Raw genomic sequence first — 14,059 nt, 5'->3', positions numbered from 1 at the left:
CACCCCTGGATTGGGGTTTGGTGCCAGGCTTGTCCATCTCCCCCGTTCTGTGTGCTGCTCTCCTCCATGTGTAGAGGGAAGATGAAAACTGAACACTGGTTCCAGTTTGGACATCACAGCTCTGGACCAGTTAAGGTCGAGTGAAAAAAAGACTAAGTGAACCAATGTTGATGAATTGTTGGACTTCTAAGTTTGTAGTTGGGTCCATGTCTTTCTGGATATTACATGTTCATGTGTTTTCTGTTGTGATTCAGTAAAATTAATGACTGCAGAGCTCTGAAGCAGTAAAATAAACAACATGGTGGTTTAAATGCAGTGTTGATAACAGAACTCGTCACTCGTATTTTCATGTTTTATTTATTTATTTACTTTCATGAAAATTGGGTTTTAAGTTGTTTCTCCAGGAGTAGTGAGCCTTTAAATACCTGTTTACCCCTGATACTGTTGAAGGCTGAAAGACGAGACACAAACAACTTATCGACAACAAAGTATAAGCCCCTCTTTATTCAATACATTGTAATGTTACTTTAAAGTCAATTTAGAATAAGGCAATAAGGGAGAACAGAGCAGTGCGGCTGTCAGGTACCACTCAACTGGTAGAGCTCTCATTGTCAACAAACACCGATAGCTCGACAGTGTTGACACAAACATTGAAATTTGACTCATATTTTAACTGCATGATGAATTTAAAAAGTATTTTTTTTACATCGTTTTTCTAATTTTTATTTAAAACCTCATTGAAATGGTCATATGATTGTTTTGAGATTACTAAATGAAGATGTTCTTTGAAGTCTGTAGGATATGAAGTGTCAGCGGGATGTCTCTGTGGCAGCGCATTTTATTTAAAACTCTATTTTGACTCACGTTACAAATATTGCACCTTCCCGTGATTCTAAAATTGCACTACGCCCTATTGCAATTAATTGCACAGCCCTCATATGCAGGCGTCTGTGAAGCCAATTGTTGAGACCTTTTCCTCAGTCTTCTTGACTTTATTTTCAAAAACCTTTCAAGGACTGTAGATGATTTTCTGGGTTTTTTAACTTGCCCTCATGAACCCTGTACTAAAAAAGAATGAAAGAACATATGGCTTTTCTTTTATCTCCAGTTTAATGGCATTCAGCAGTCATTCATAAATACTTCTTTCTTTTCAAAGGAGAGCATCATTAATTGACATCTATGTGGGCAGAATCTGATTAGTTGCACAGCAGAAATTCAAGGAATGAAGTGATTGGTCACATTGATATCGTTCACAACCTTAAATCATGACAATAACACTGAAGCCAGGAAACAGAGGGTCAAGACTTCATGGCGATACCAAGAGGTCATGGCAGCAGCACCTGACTAGAGAAGAAACAGCTGGCTCCTCCCAAAATACTCAGTAGAAATGTGACACCCCCCTGCAAATTGAAGCGCGCCACTGTGAGAGGTGCTCGAATGATTCTGCAGCATTTTTGGAACCTGATTGTCAGAGACGAGGTTCGTTGTCATTTAAGCTCCAAAGAAAAATAAATAGCACTTTGTTCCAGATGGCTCCGCATTAGAAAACATGCTCTTCATTCGATCAATATAATCGAACACAATTAAAAAGGCACAAGATTTTCAGGGAGGCACTTAAATACTTCAACATATGCATCAAAAGCAAAGGACAAACAAGAATGACTGGGGTGCTAAAAGTGCGATTAGTTTCAGAGCTTGGAGCAGGAGCACGTCCTAACATCTCTAATAACATTAACCTCCCCGGATCCATGAGGGATGGTGAACGTGACCTTCTGCTGGCAGCAGGATGCCTGTGCTGGTCACAATGTACCCACTCACACGAGAATCCTGACAGAATTACCTCTCAAATTGAATTTTAAGATGGACTGTGAGTCACTTTTGCTGGGTTCTCTGTCAGGAATGTCGTGAGAGCTGGACGGTGAAGGAAGGAGACAGAAGGGATGAGATGGCGAAGGATAGATTACAGGAATGGAAATGGAGGAGGTGGGTTTACAAGGTCCACAGGCACTACTAACATCATGCTTGAGCTCAGTAAAGGAACCTTTGACCCCTCTTCTAAACCAAACAACAAACATTCAATCAAATTGTCTGGATAGTACACTTCTACAGGAAGACACACACACACACACACGCACACACATTGATGTGAAGGCAGCTATATTTGGCTACAAACATCAGCAACTTTAGCTGAAGCTGAAACACAGTCTATCACTCTCACTCACACACACAGTGGCTTTTTTTTGGTAACAAGGGACTTCAACATCACTGCTGGCATTGTAAGATTGTTCATGCACTAGAACTCATCAACACACAATTAACACTAAGGAGATAAATTATGTCACAGACACAGTATTTACAAATTTAAAAGTACACTTGAATGCAGTATTTCCACTGCTTTTATCTTCAGTAGTAACTTAAAAGTTTCTAGTCATGGTACGTCATCACTGACCTGTTTAAAATCATGTCTGGTAGAGTCAGAGAAGGTTGGGAGGAATCCTGGCTTTCTGCACAGGTGTGTGTGTGGACAAGGGCTGTTCAGGGGATGTCAGAGGTGAGCTTGTGTTGGGGGGTGTGACAGTCCGGGGGGGTGCTGGAGGTGGGTAGGATGGGGACTGCAGGATGTCGACGTAGCGCTGGCTGGGCTTGGTCTCCCTCTGGAGGACTTTCCTCAGCAGAGGTTTGAGCAGACCAATGGTCAGCTGGCTGCTGGGCGCCTCAGCGAAGGGAGCAGGGGAGGGGGAGGAGGACATGGGGAGGGAGGAGGGGGACGGGGTGTTAGGAGAGGGGAGATTTTTCAGGATCAAGTTAAGAATGGTCGTGACGGTGAAGTCCTCTGGGCACAGTGCCCACAGCAGGTCCAGGTAGGGGTCCAGGTCTCTGTGCTGGGTCACCTCACACAGCAGGGTAGTGAAGATCTCCTTATTGAGCAGTGGACTCTGTCTGCAGAACCTCTGGGCCAGCTGGGTGACCCGCTCCCACTCCTGCTTGCCAATCAGAACCCTTAAAGCCTGGAGGATGGCGTTGGGTCGCCCACTGACCATCAACACCTCCACGTCAAGGTCCAGGTCCTGATTCTGGTCTCTGTCTTTTCTCAGGCCTGACAGGACAGCCAGGACCCGCTTGTAGAGAGGCACATTGTTCTCCCCCACCTCCCCTCCTCTCCCCCCAGCGAAGCTCCAGGAGGACGCAGCCAGGCTCAGACTCAGACCGGCTGAACCCTGCTGCTGCTGGGCCAGCTCCAGAAACCTGGGCAGCCAGCTGGGCTGGAAGTGGAACAGCGAGAGGCAAAGGAGCTCGAACACAGGAAGGGCAGCTGGGGGGTTGGAGCCTATAGATTTGGGTTGAGAGTTAGCATTGGGATATCCTCTGAGACTGTGCTTGTGTTTCAGTCCACCATTAGTGAGAGGGAGGGAGACTGAGAGGCTGGTGGTGGGAGAAGGATTCAGGACAGTTTTCCAAACGTCCGGTGGTGCCCTGCTGGACAGAGAACCCTCCCCGTTGAAGTGTAGCTGGAGTGCTGCCTGCACCGCCCTCCATGCCTGGCAGGGAAAGATGCTGAAGATGGAGTTGAGGTAGAGGAGAGCCTCTTCATCCAGCTCTGAGGATGACAGCAGCCTGGCTACTTCCCTCTCAACCAGACTCTCACACACCGCCTCCACCTCTTCAACACCTCCTTTCACTAAATTCCCCTTCACTTCCTCCAGCAACACCAGTGCCTTCAGCTCCACCTCCAGGGAGCCTGTTAGCTTGTCCTGCTCTACCATACATCCACCTCCACCATTTTGGGACAGCTCTGCTCCCCTCTGCCTGGTATCAGAGCTGAGGTAGTCCCTGAGGATGGAGGCTAAAGAGATGGGAGCCTGAAACCGCCCTCCTTTCTTTAGTGCCTCCACAGTCAGCTGAGTGCTGCTCAGGCTCCTCTGCTGGTAGTATTTGCAGGCTTCCTCAAAAACCGCCTCCACCAGGAGGGTCCCAGGATGGATCAGCTCCCCTGTACTGAGGGAAGACTTTATCTTAAAGGTATCAGCCTCCTGCTGCATCACCACATACAGCCCGGTATCTAACAACAGGTGAGGGGTGCACCTGTCAGCCTGGTTGACATATAATAACCCTTCTCGCTTCACCGTTATCGTCTCAAGCTCCCTGCCACATTTCAGGTCTATGAGATGCAGAGTTTGAGCAATCAGGATTGCTAATGTGTCCTGAAACATGCAGATGCTAGTGTGTGTACCATATTTCAGCGAAAAGTTGTCTGCCAGTTTGTAAACACGGCGCAGCATCCCATCTCTCTGCAGGACAGTCACCCAGCCAGTGCTGAGCAGAAGCAGCAGGCCTCCACAGTCCGATGAGCAGAAGTCCAGGATCTGAGGTGGATCCAGAGCCGATAAATATCCTAAACAGTCTGTCACCATCCTCCTGAAGTCCGACTCTTTAGCTGAGAGTTTTTTCAAAGGAGCGTTTTTACATGTTGTGCTGACCCTGAAGGAGTCATGGTGAGGGTACCAGGAGAGGAAAAATTTTGAGATGTTCGACGAAGGTTTCACTTTCACATCAGGGAGAAGATGCACGTACTCTCCTGAGCTGATCACGGTGAATTTCGGGTTGTTGTGGAGGGCGATCTTCACTCCTCCTAAGAGGACAGCACCCTCCTCTACGTCAAAATCACGTCTGCAGACACAGTATCTTAATGTGTTCCGTGTGGAGGAGAGGGTGGTGGAGCTCTCTGAGGCTGGCCGCTCCTCACACCAGATGATCAGCTTGGAGGAGACACAGACAGACACCACTCTGGCCCGGGGACTGTTACACAAATCAGAGCTTTGCAGGTGACACCAGCCACCTTTACTCTCCTGGAAGCTCCAAAACTCTGCTTTTCCATTCTCATAAATCACCGCTAACGTGTCTCCGCTTCTGTTCTTACTGTCCAAATATAGAACATCCACTATGGGCACAGTTCGTGTCAGACACAAGTCCAGCTTCCTGTGGTTCTGGGCCAGCTGGGGTCTTTCATATTTATCAAAAGTCACAAGACCGACCTTAGGCTTGGAGAGGATGACATGAACGTGACGTCCGTCTGGGCTCAGGCGAACGCTGGACAGTCGGTCTCGCTGCTCGCTACTGTTGGTCACTTTGAGGCTCTCGATCAGTTCTTTACTGCCGGTGAAGTCTAACAGTTGCTCCAACACCGACCGCGACATGACGGAATGTACCGTATTAACTACCCTGCTAACCTGGCTCCACGGAGGCTAACTGAACGGCATCCCGGTATTAGCTTTTAATAGCTGTTAGCGTCCCCAACAAATGAACCATCCTCGGACATCCTTCGGGCTTGGTAACTCGACCACCGTCGAGTGGAACTTTAGCTGACGACAAACGATGGATATGTTTTAAAGTCCGAACCGAGACAGACCCTCATAACGGGGGTATGCTAACACTCCCCCGACATCACGGGATTGTTAATTTCCGGATACCAACTGTGATTTACATAAGGGGCGGAGCTAAAGATCAAGCGCAAAGATAGTAAATAGCTGAAAAGATGACCCACTGGTTATTTGTATGAATCCAGCATTGTTAGGATAAGGACCATGATGTATTTCTATCATTTATTTATCTTGTTATACCCTGTTTCATTTTATTGTTCAAACTAAACCGATAACTCTACAATACTGTTGTTTTAAAAATTATCTGTGCTGATTGTAATGTGGGGTAACTCAACTGCAATTTTCTGTACATTTCACTCACTTTACATAGTCTTTATTTACATTTACAAATACATTTATGCGTGTCTTCTACATATGTTATACATGTATTGTATTTATATGTATATGTACTCCATGTTGAATGTATTTTTTCACATACTTTTGATTCAATTCGCGTAATATTTTTCTAGTCTTGAATAGGAGCACCTGGAATATGGTCATTTTCCCTTAAGTCCCATGATCAAATGTAAATATAACATGTTTTATTGTGTCTACATAATTAGAACTAGATTTCAATGTTGATTAATGAGTAACAATTTTTTTTTTGGCAGGGTCCCATTTTATGTGTCTTGGTTTACTTTCAATTTTAGAAGCTGGCCCCTGACCTTTGACCTTTCAACTGACGGTGCAAATAAAAGGAGCAGTAAGGAGTTTCTGCGGTAGATATGTGTAAGAGGAAACTCGGGTCTGCTAAATTGTTGGATACTACTTTATTCAGAACAACAAATGAGGAACTGTGTTAACAATTACAACACTTAATATTATTGTAGGCTGATACTGTAACTACAGTATGCAACCCACTTTTACCTCTCCTTCTCCACTTGGCAAGGAAGTATCAGTGAAACTGTTCCAGTGCATTCTGGCAGCCTCTAATGGATTGATACCAACCTGACAGACAACAGTGGAACCAGGAAAAGCGTTGTTGGTCAGGTTTATATAGACGCCCACCTGGTTGGAACTGCGGGGGCTTTTGAAGCATTCATTTCAACAGTGATATGCAGTGACTCAGAGTTTCTATATCAAATTTCCAACCCACACTATCAATCTGCGATGCAGTTTGACATGAAGACAAGAAAATCTGTGGTGTGGCAGCTGTCCAGTAAATGAAACTATCAACGTTTCTATATCATTTTTCTTGGCAACATGAAGAAACATTGCCAAACCAGCCAAAAGAACCTGACAATGAAATTTTCTTTTCTTTACAGCGCTGCGCAGCGTCTGTCATTGTCTTTTTTGATAATAATAAATCGCTTTATCCGGGTGCTTTTGTCTGTTCTAAACACCCACGAGGTAAGATCACTATTCCGATTGAATGAGAGAAACAATTAAAATGTTGAAGATTCTATTCTGATGTTTGATCAAATTAAATAAATTAGCAGACAAGCTCGTGATCCCGATAGCATAATCAAATCAGGGAGAAAGATCTGCTGCTTTGTGTCTCCTCTCCTCACAATGATCAATGCCACATTCTCTGTGTCATAATTTTCCTTCTCATTTTGAAGGATAAAAAAATAGGATTAAATACAATGTTTTAATGTGTCTCTTTTAGTCCAAAAATTAGATTGGTGAATCAATAGGAAAATAATTTTGTTTGCAAGTACCCTGAATATCCAGGAGGAGGCAGTATTGATCTTCTCTGGGTGCATGTGGATGTACAAGACCAAACAAAGAATGAAAATATCTGAAACATACTTTGTAAGGCAAAGTCAAACATGGATGATGTTTTATTTGATCATTCCGTTGTTTCCCTGACAGACAACAATCAACTCTACTGTACTGCGCTACACACAGTGCTTGTTTGATAGCTGTCACATGGCTGAAAAGACAAAGAATCACAAGGCTGCTGTTGCCTTTCTCTAACAGTTACATCACATGACATTTATCGTGTCTGTTTAATGTCTTTGTTTCTATATTTAGAACTGTCTATAAGCCCACTACAGTGGTATCAGCAGCTGTGGAGGTCCACTGGGAGCTCAGGACCAGTGCTATACATTTATTTTTATAGTCGCGCCAAAGATATTTTATTTCCCCTGATAAACTGTATGATGTTCATCATTGCCCTCAGGCAATACTAAATCAGTAGTTCTCAATTAATTGCTTATTTCATTTATTTAAATCCGAACTGACTACCTAATGAATGTTAAATGATGTTTTTGTCTTGTCTTGATTTTGTTTTGTCAAACCCAATTTAGATACCAATATCACAAAATTTTGAGAGCTCAGAAAAGTGGGTTTAACCTCACTCAACATGGAAGCCTTTGAGGTGAACACTAAGGAATATAGTGACTCTGAATTGAATAAGGGGCGGCATGTTGGTGCAGTGGTTAGCAAAAAGATTCCGGGTTTGAACCCTGGCTCGAGAACAGGATCTTTCTGTGTGAGTCTCCATGTTCTCCCTGTTCCTGTGTGGGTTCTCTGCAGGTCCTCCAGCTTCCTCCCACAGTCCAAAGACATCAAGAGGGGACGAGGCTGATTGATACTCTAAACTGACCGTAGGCGCGGCTGTGAGAGTGAATGGTTGTCTGTCTATATGTGCTGTGATGGACTGGTGACCCGTTCAGGGTGAACCCCACCTGTTGCCTGAAGTCAGCTGGGATAGGCTCCATTGTGAATTGAGGTTGTGTTCATTCATCCAAATGATTCTGGTGTCAAAGAAGCTGAGAAAAGCCATGCTTGTAATAACTTTTTAATGCCGTTGTAACGAGATTACGAGAAAACAAGTTTTATCTCGAGAAAACTGAGCATGTTTTCCTGAGATGTCATGTTCATTTTTCTAATCTCCAGAAATAAAAGGCTGAGAGTGATCAACACAAATGTATTATCTCAAGCTATTGCAATAACTTACTCACAGTACTTAAAAACTCATTACAAGTTTGGCCCTTCTGAGCTTCTGTAAATTTGACACCACAGGACAGACTTCATTTGCATAAAGCAGAACATGAATCGTGATTATGCTAATTCAGTATGAACCTGAAAATGTGAACAATAAGGCTTTTGGAAATGGTCTGTTAATTATTCAAATGAGGCTCACAAGGGAGTGATAAATAAGAATTTGTAAATTTGACAACAACCCAATATAATAGAGCTTTAGAGCAGCTCAACAATGATTATTCATATTCAGTGCTAATGCTTTTCTTCTGATATTCTGCAGGAAGCCCTCTTAATAGAGGCAGAATGCATATTTATATTGGTCTGTGTCCATGTATTTATGTGCTATTATGTCTCTGTATCAATAACCATAAAGTATGAAGATGCAGTATGTTATTCAAATGATAAATCCAAGCGCTGCCACCTCTGGACAGGCCTGCTTTGGACAGAAATCACCTTCTATTACAGAGTGTGTTTAGTCTGCTGTGTGTGTGTAGACAGGAAGATGAAGTGCTTGTCTAGAGACTGCAGGGGGGTTAACAGCAAGAGAGTTCTCCTTTTTGAGTTATACGACGCAGGAAAGAAAACCAATGGCTGCAAAGTTTTATAGCGCAGGGTAAAGAAGATGGGTAGGCTGTCAGCTTTGCATCCCCTCAGGATACAATCATTTTAATTTGAGCACAATTTAGAAGCAAGAAATGTGTGTGTGTGTTTGTGTGTGTGTGCATAAATTCAAGAGACCTCACAGTTTGTTTGTAGTTTGAGTGCAGCTGTTGCAGTATCTGTATGTCAACGGGAAGTTGTAACTGCCTGTCAGTCTCCTGTCTCCTGTGAGAACAGCCAGATATTACTGTCAGTTTGTTGTAAAGCTGTCATGTGTGCAGCTTCTCTCTCTCTCTCTCACCATATCTCTGCTGAGAGTCGCGTCACTGGAGCACTTTGTCTCCAGCTTTAAGAACCCTTTGTGGTGTATAGAAAGGCATTGTGGAAGTTAAAGTGATCAATCATTTTGTTCCCCACATTAATCTTTTATGGTTATTAGAGCAGAGACAGACGAGTGTAAAAAAAAAAAAAAAAATCCGATCTTAAAGGTTCTGTTTGTAACTTTGTGTAGTAATACCACTTAATGACTTACCTCTTCTTGTCACTTTTGTCATTCACTGTCTCTCTACATCTCTGCATTCATCAAACTCACAGCACTGGTATAGTGAACAGCAGAGACGATGTATTTTTGTAGTCCAGCAGGAAGTTAGAATCTCCATGGGTTCTCTCAACCAAAACCTATGGGATTGTTGCATTTAATTTTTGATTACAGCTGAAAATAAATGTAAAACTTTTGCTCAGCAACACCAATCTTCAGTAATGAACACCACTTGTATGATTTTTGTAGAGTAAACTTAATCACTAGAACGCAAAGCTAACACTGGGCTTTGACCCAGCGACATCATAGACACAGGACTTTAGCATTACTACAACTAAGTGTCGCATATCCCCTGTTTTGTTGTGATGCTTTTGCGGTCTCTTTTAGCCACTTCCTAGCAGCTGCCATTTTTGAGACACAAAAATGCTTCAAAATTCACAAGTGTGGTATTTACAGATGTATTTTATCAAACAAAATCTTAAAATGAGTTACACTGGTGAGAAACGCCTGCTGTATTTCAAATTTTTGACCACATCCTTTTAACCAAAGGAACTGGACTTTTAATAACGCTGACTTCTCCCTCGTTCATCATCCATCCCCCAAATGCGACCTATTGTCAGTTTCCAAAACCTGGCCATGCTGACTTTTCTACTCTTTCAAATCACCTCTGATAGCTACACGAGCTACCAAAATAGCTAATCTCGATTACACCTCTTTTCACCCCCGGTACCTTCTCTCAGAATAACTGCCCAACTTTCAATGGAAACTAAATCCACCGATTTTCTGCATAAAATTGTACCCTTCTCGAATTAAAAAAGGTCCATCTGGAAGATCTGAGGGAGCGTGATGTAAAAACTTTAAAATGTGAGTCTTCTCAGGAAGAGCAGTGGGATCTGTTCTTCCCGACGACACACTCAGCGTGAGACTAGCATAGTTTCTATCTGATTACATGGATACGTAAGCGTGCACCCGCCTCACTTCGTCTTCTTCTTCTTCTTCCTGAGTAACAACCAGTTAAGTTGGCCTCCTGGTTTTTCTGGTTTCCGTCATGAGCTCATTGATTTCACTGCTATTGAAATTTCACCATGATGACATGAAGACAAAGACACAAAACTGTTATCGTGGATATTGAAAATAAAAAGTTCAGTTCCACCAAAAAAGTCTTTCTCCTCCGAATAAATCAAACAGATATAATTTTAATGTGCTACACAGTAAGAATATTTCTGTGACACCGTGAAGGACTAAGGCAAATGAAAGGATACTGGTTCAGTTAATGGAATATGAAAGAGTTTGATGGATTCAGATGATCTGGAGTTTTGACAACCATGCCATATTTTTAGATTTCTGTAAGACAAATGTTCATCATCTTGATTTTTAACAGCTTTGCTGTGACTTTGAATAACCCTCCCAAATTCATTTTATGAGGGAGATGAATGAAATCCTTTTTAGCGGTAAATATTTTCAAGGGAAGATTATACCCCATCATCCAGACTTATATTTCAGCAGAATCTCTCCAATATTGACTGCTTAATGAATGTGCACAACGAGCACGTGGAAGGGCTGATTCATGACAAAATGTTAGTCCCATAATGCAGCGAGAGGAAACCTTAGCGCTTCATTAGGAAGACAAACAGACTTGGGAGACAAATGGGCTGTGACTGACTATATCGTCAGCTGAGATGAGTGAGCAGGAACATTGTGGATGAGACATTAACAGCCACTTCACAGATTTTCTTGGTATTATGAACAAAGTTGATACCTTAAAGAAAACTTGTAATGAGACTATCCCAGAATTAGAAATCCTTGTCATGACATTTCCTCAAATGAACTGTAATGAGAGCTTAGAGAACTGATGAAACGCCTGTAGTAATTTTGTTCTGACGGGCACACACGCATGCACACGTGCACACACACACTCACACACACAAAACTCAACACACGCTTGCACCACAGATACCCTGTCTCACTGGCTGATTAGATAACAACCCATTCACAATCAGCTGTCCCTCTGCATTTAGCACCAGCTCTTATCTCAATGATTCATACCGCAACTCAGGGCATAAATATCATTAGCTCTCACATCACTCTATGAATCGGATTCATGGCCCTTGGCTCAACGTCGAATGTGCTGATGTTTTGCAAGCCCTTTGCCTCTTTTGCTTGTTGTTAATCTTTATATCTCTTAATATTTCCTCTGTCTCTAATAAAAGGCACACACCTTTTATTGAATGCAATACTATCTGCCACCACAAATTGGCAACATGTGCTGTAACTTTGATGTTGTATTGATCAGGAGTAAATGCGGTCTTGCCATTATTGTTCTTACGCTGTGCTCGATGAATCCAAATGGTAAATTGTAAACCTACATCCCATAAAACCTTTCCTCCTGTCTCCTTCGCAGTGTTTCAGCAGTGGAAACAGGTGTGAGTCACTGCTGCTCCACGAGTGAGACGTCTTGCCGGAGCAAAGAGATGAAAGAACAGGATTCCTCACCCTCTTTGCTGCCTCTTCATTAATCAGCTCGGAATCGTATCACCTATGGTATTTACGCTCTTTCTTCCTCGTTCAGTGTTTGTTCCTGCCGCTGTCTCCTCCCGCTTCCATCTCTCTGTCCCAGGTTAAGCTGTAATTGCTGTTGAGATAAACACAGTTCCTCCTTTTTGTGAGTGAAAACATCAGCCTCGCCTCAGCAACACGGAACACTCAAACCTCTATTGGTGTAGCCTTTGATCAACAGAGAATCCCCTCACCAGCTTTGGCCTGATTTAGCTGCTTCTGTACCCACAAAACCTTCCTGCTGTCACTTAAAAAGGCCTCCACCCAAGCTGCAATGAACTGATGAGATGTTAGCGCGATCAGATGTTCTTGACACATGCGTGCACGTATACACATGTGTTGAACATGTTGTAGGTGGTTAGCAGAGGAGTTTTTCCTACTTGCACAAAACAAGAAGCAGCAGAGCAGAGATGAAGGCCTCAGCCAGTGAGTTATGACATGAAAACATCTTACCAAGTCATTAAAAGAGTGTGGCATTTGAAATTTTCAGCATGCGTGTTCAGCAATTACCTTTATGTCCTTGTAATTTTTTATTGGTGGCTCAGATAAAGATGCATAACCAGCAACACCTGCTTTTCTTAAATCTGCACACACACACACACGCAAGCACACTCTTGCCTTCTCTGCCTCTCTCCTACCGCTGCTGTCTTAACTGGAGCATGAGTGCATGCTTTCACAAAAACACAGGTACACTTTAAATTCAATTTATTAAATGAACTTAAGTAAGGACCAGAAAGATCCAGAAAGTCTCAAATGCTCAACAGGGAACATGTCTGGAACAATGAGACACAGAACCTCATCCTGGTGTTAGACTGTTTCCATGGTTCCTAGGATGATCTGCAGCTGTGTCCATGACCATTTGTGTTACAGAGGTCCAAATAGGAATTTATCTGTAAAGGCAAAATTGCTCAACATGCAAAGGTCCATATGAGTCTAATATGAGTGTTAGTGTGTTGATGCCCTGCAGCAGCCATGTCATGGCCTCTGCGGGGATGACGGACTCATAAACCGGCTTATCTCAGTTAGTAGCAATCTTTGCAGAGGCCTTCCAGTCTGTCAAAGCAATACTTCCTCAGGCGTTCCAGATGTGTGTGTTAAGTGGTCACGCAGATGTAACAGACGTATGATCAGACCCTGCAAAGCTGTGACAATGTCACTGCTGGTTTCAATTGCTGTGCAAATGTGCTGGATCTTACTTCTCAAGGGTTTGTGTCCATGGAACATTTTCCTTCTAACACAGAAGCAGGGGGGTGGAGGGTGCTGCAATAATGCGCCTGTGTAACACCGTAAAAGCCTTGAAGAACAAATTGGTAAGAGTAAACCAGCATGGCGCTTTTTCTGCTTGAATGTATTTGTTCCATCTATTATGTTTTCTTCACCATGAGCATCAGCTGAATGATATTTGCCCCCATAGTTTCTGTGAGTAAGCTTAAGAAAAGGATGTCCTGTCGCCACTGCTTAGTCTGACAGCTGAAGAGTGAGGACGATGTGTGCGTTTTATTATCTCTTCTAGACATCAAGACAGTAAACTTGAGCAAGAAACTCACCGTAAACTGTTTTTTTTTTTCATGTAAGATATCAGATACAGGTAAAAGTATGACTTCTTGTGACGGTTGGTCAGATGAGAAGAGATGGAAGAGAGTTCTGTCTCATGAGATATTTATTCATACGACGTCAGGTTTTCCACCATGCATTCATTTGGCTATAAAGACAACAAGTTCAAGTCTGTGTCTCTTTTATATCTCTGGCAACATCTGGTCTACATACCAACTCACCATGTACATGGAAATATGATTTTGAGGCTCTGTTTGTTTATCTTTCAATACCTAACAGGCCAGCGGTACCCATCCAAACATCTCATCCCCTGTGGGGCTTAACATGATTAGTTCCCTCCTATGTTATGGTCCCCATTTGTACCATTTGTGTGGATACTTACATCACATCTGTGAAGTTCATACACAGTTCAGATATGAATATAAGAAAAACATAAAAACATAGTAACCGTATCATAAAAACT

General features: G+C 42.9%; 1 protein-coding gene across 1 annotated transcript; it reads right to left on the bottom strand.

The window, feature by feature from the left end:
* Positions 1-482: 482 nt before the first annotated feature.
* hps6 (HPS6 biogenesis of lysosomal organelles complex 2 subunit 3) lies at positions 483-5,476 on the bottom strand. Its single transcript, XM_086181179.1, has one exon. It carries the CDS (start codon positions 5,193-5,195, stop codon positions 2,475-2,477), a length of 2,721 nt encoding a protein of 906 aa, XP_086037305.1. The 5' UTR covers positions 5,196-5,476; the 3' UTR covers positions 483-2,474.
* Between the last annotated feature and the right edge of the window lie 8,583 nt (positions 5,477-14,059).

This window comes from Aulostomus chinensis, chromosome 16, assembly GCF_037954235.1.
Source record: "Aulostomus chinensis isolate RoL2024-O1b breed Wild chromosome 16, RoL_Achi_v1.0, whole genome shotgun sequence".
NCBI lineage: Eukaryota > Metazoa > Chordata > Actinopteri > Syngnathiformes > Aulostomidae > Aulostomus > Aulostomus chinensis.
The sequence above is the reverse complement of the archived record's forward strand: the minus strand, read 5'-3'. Positions and strand labels throughout refer to the sequence as shown.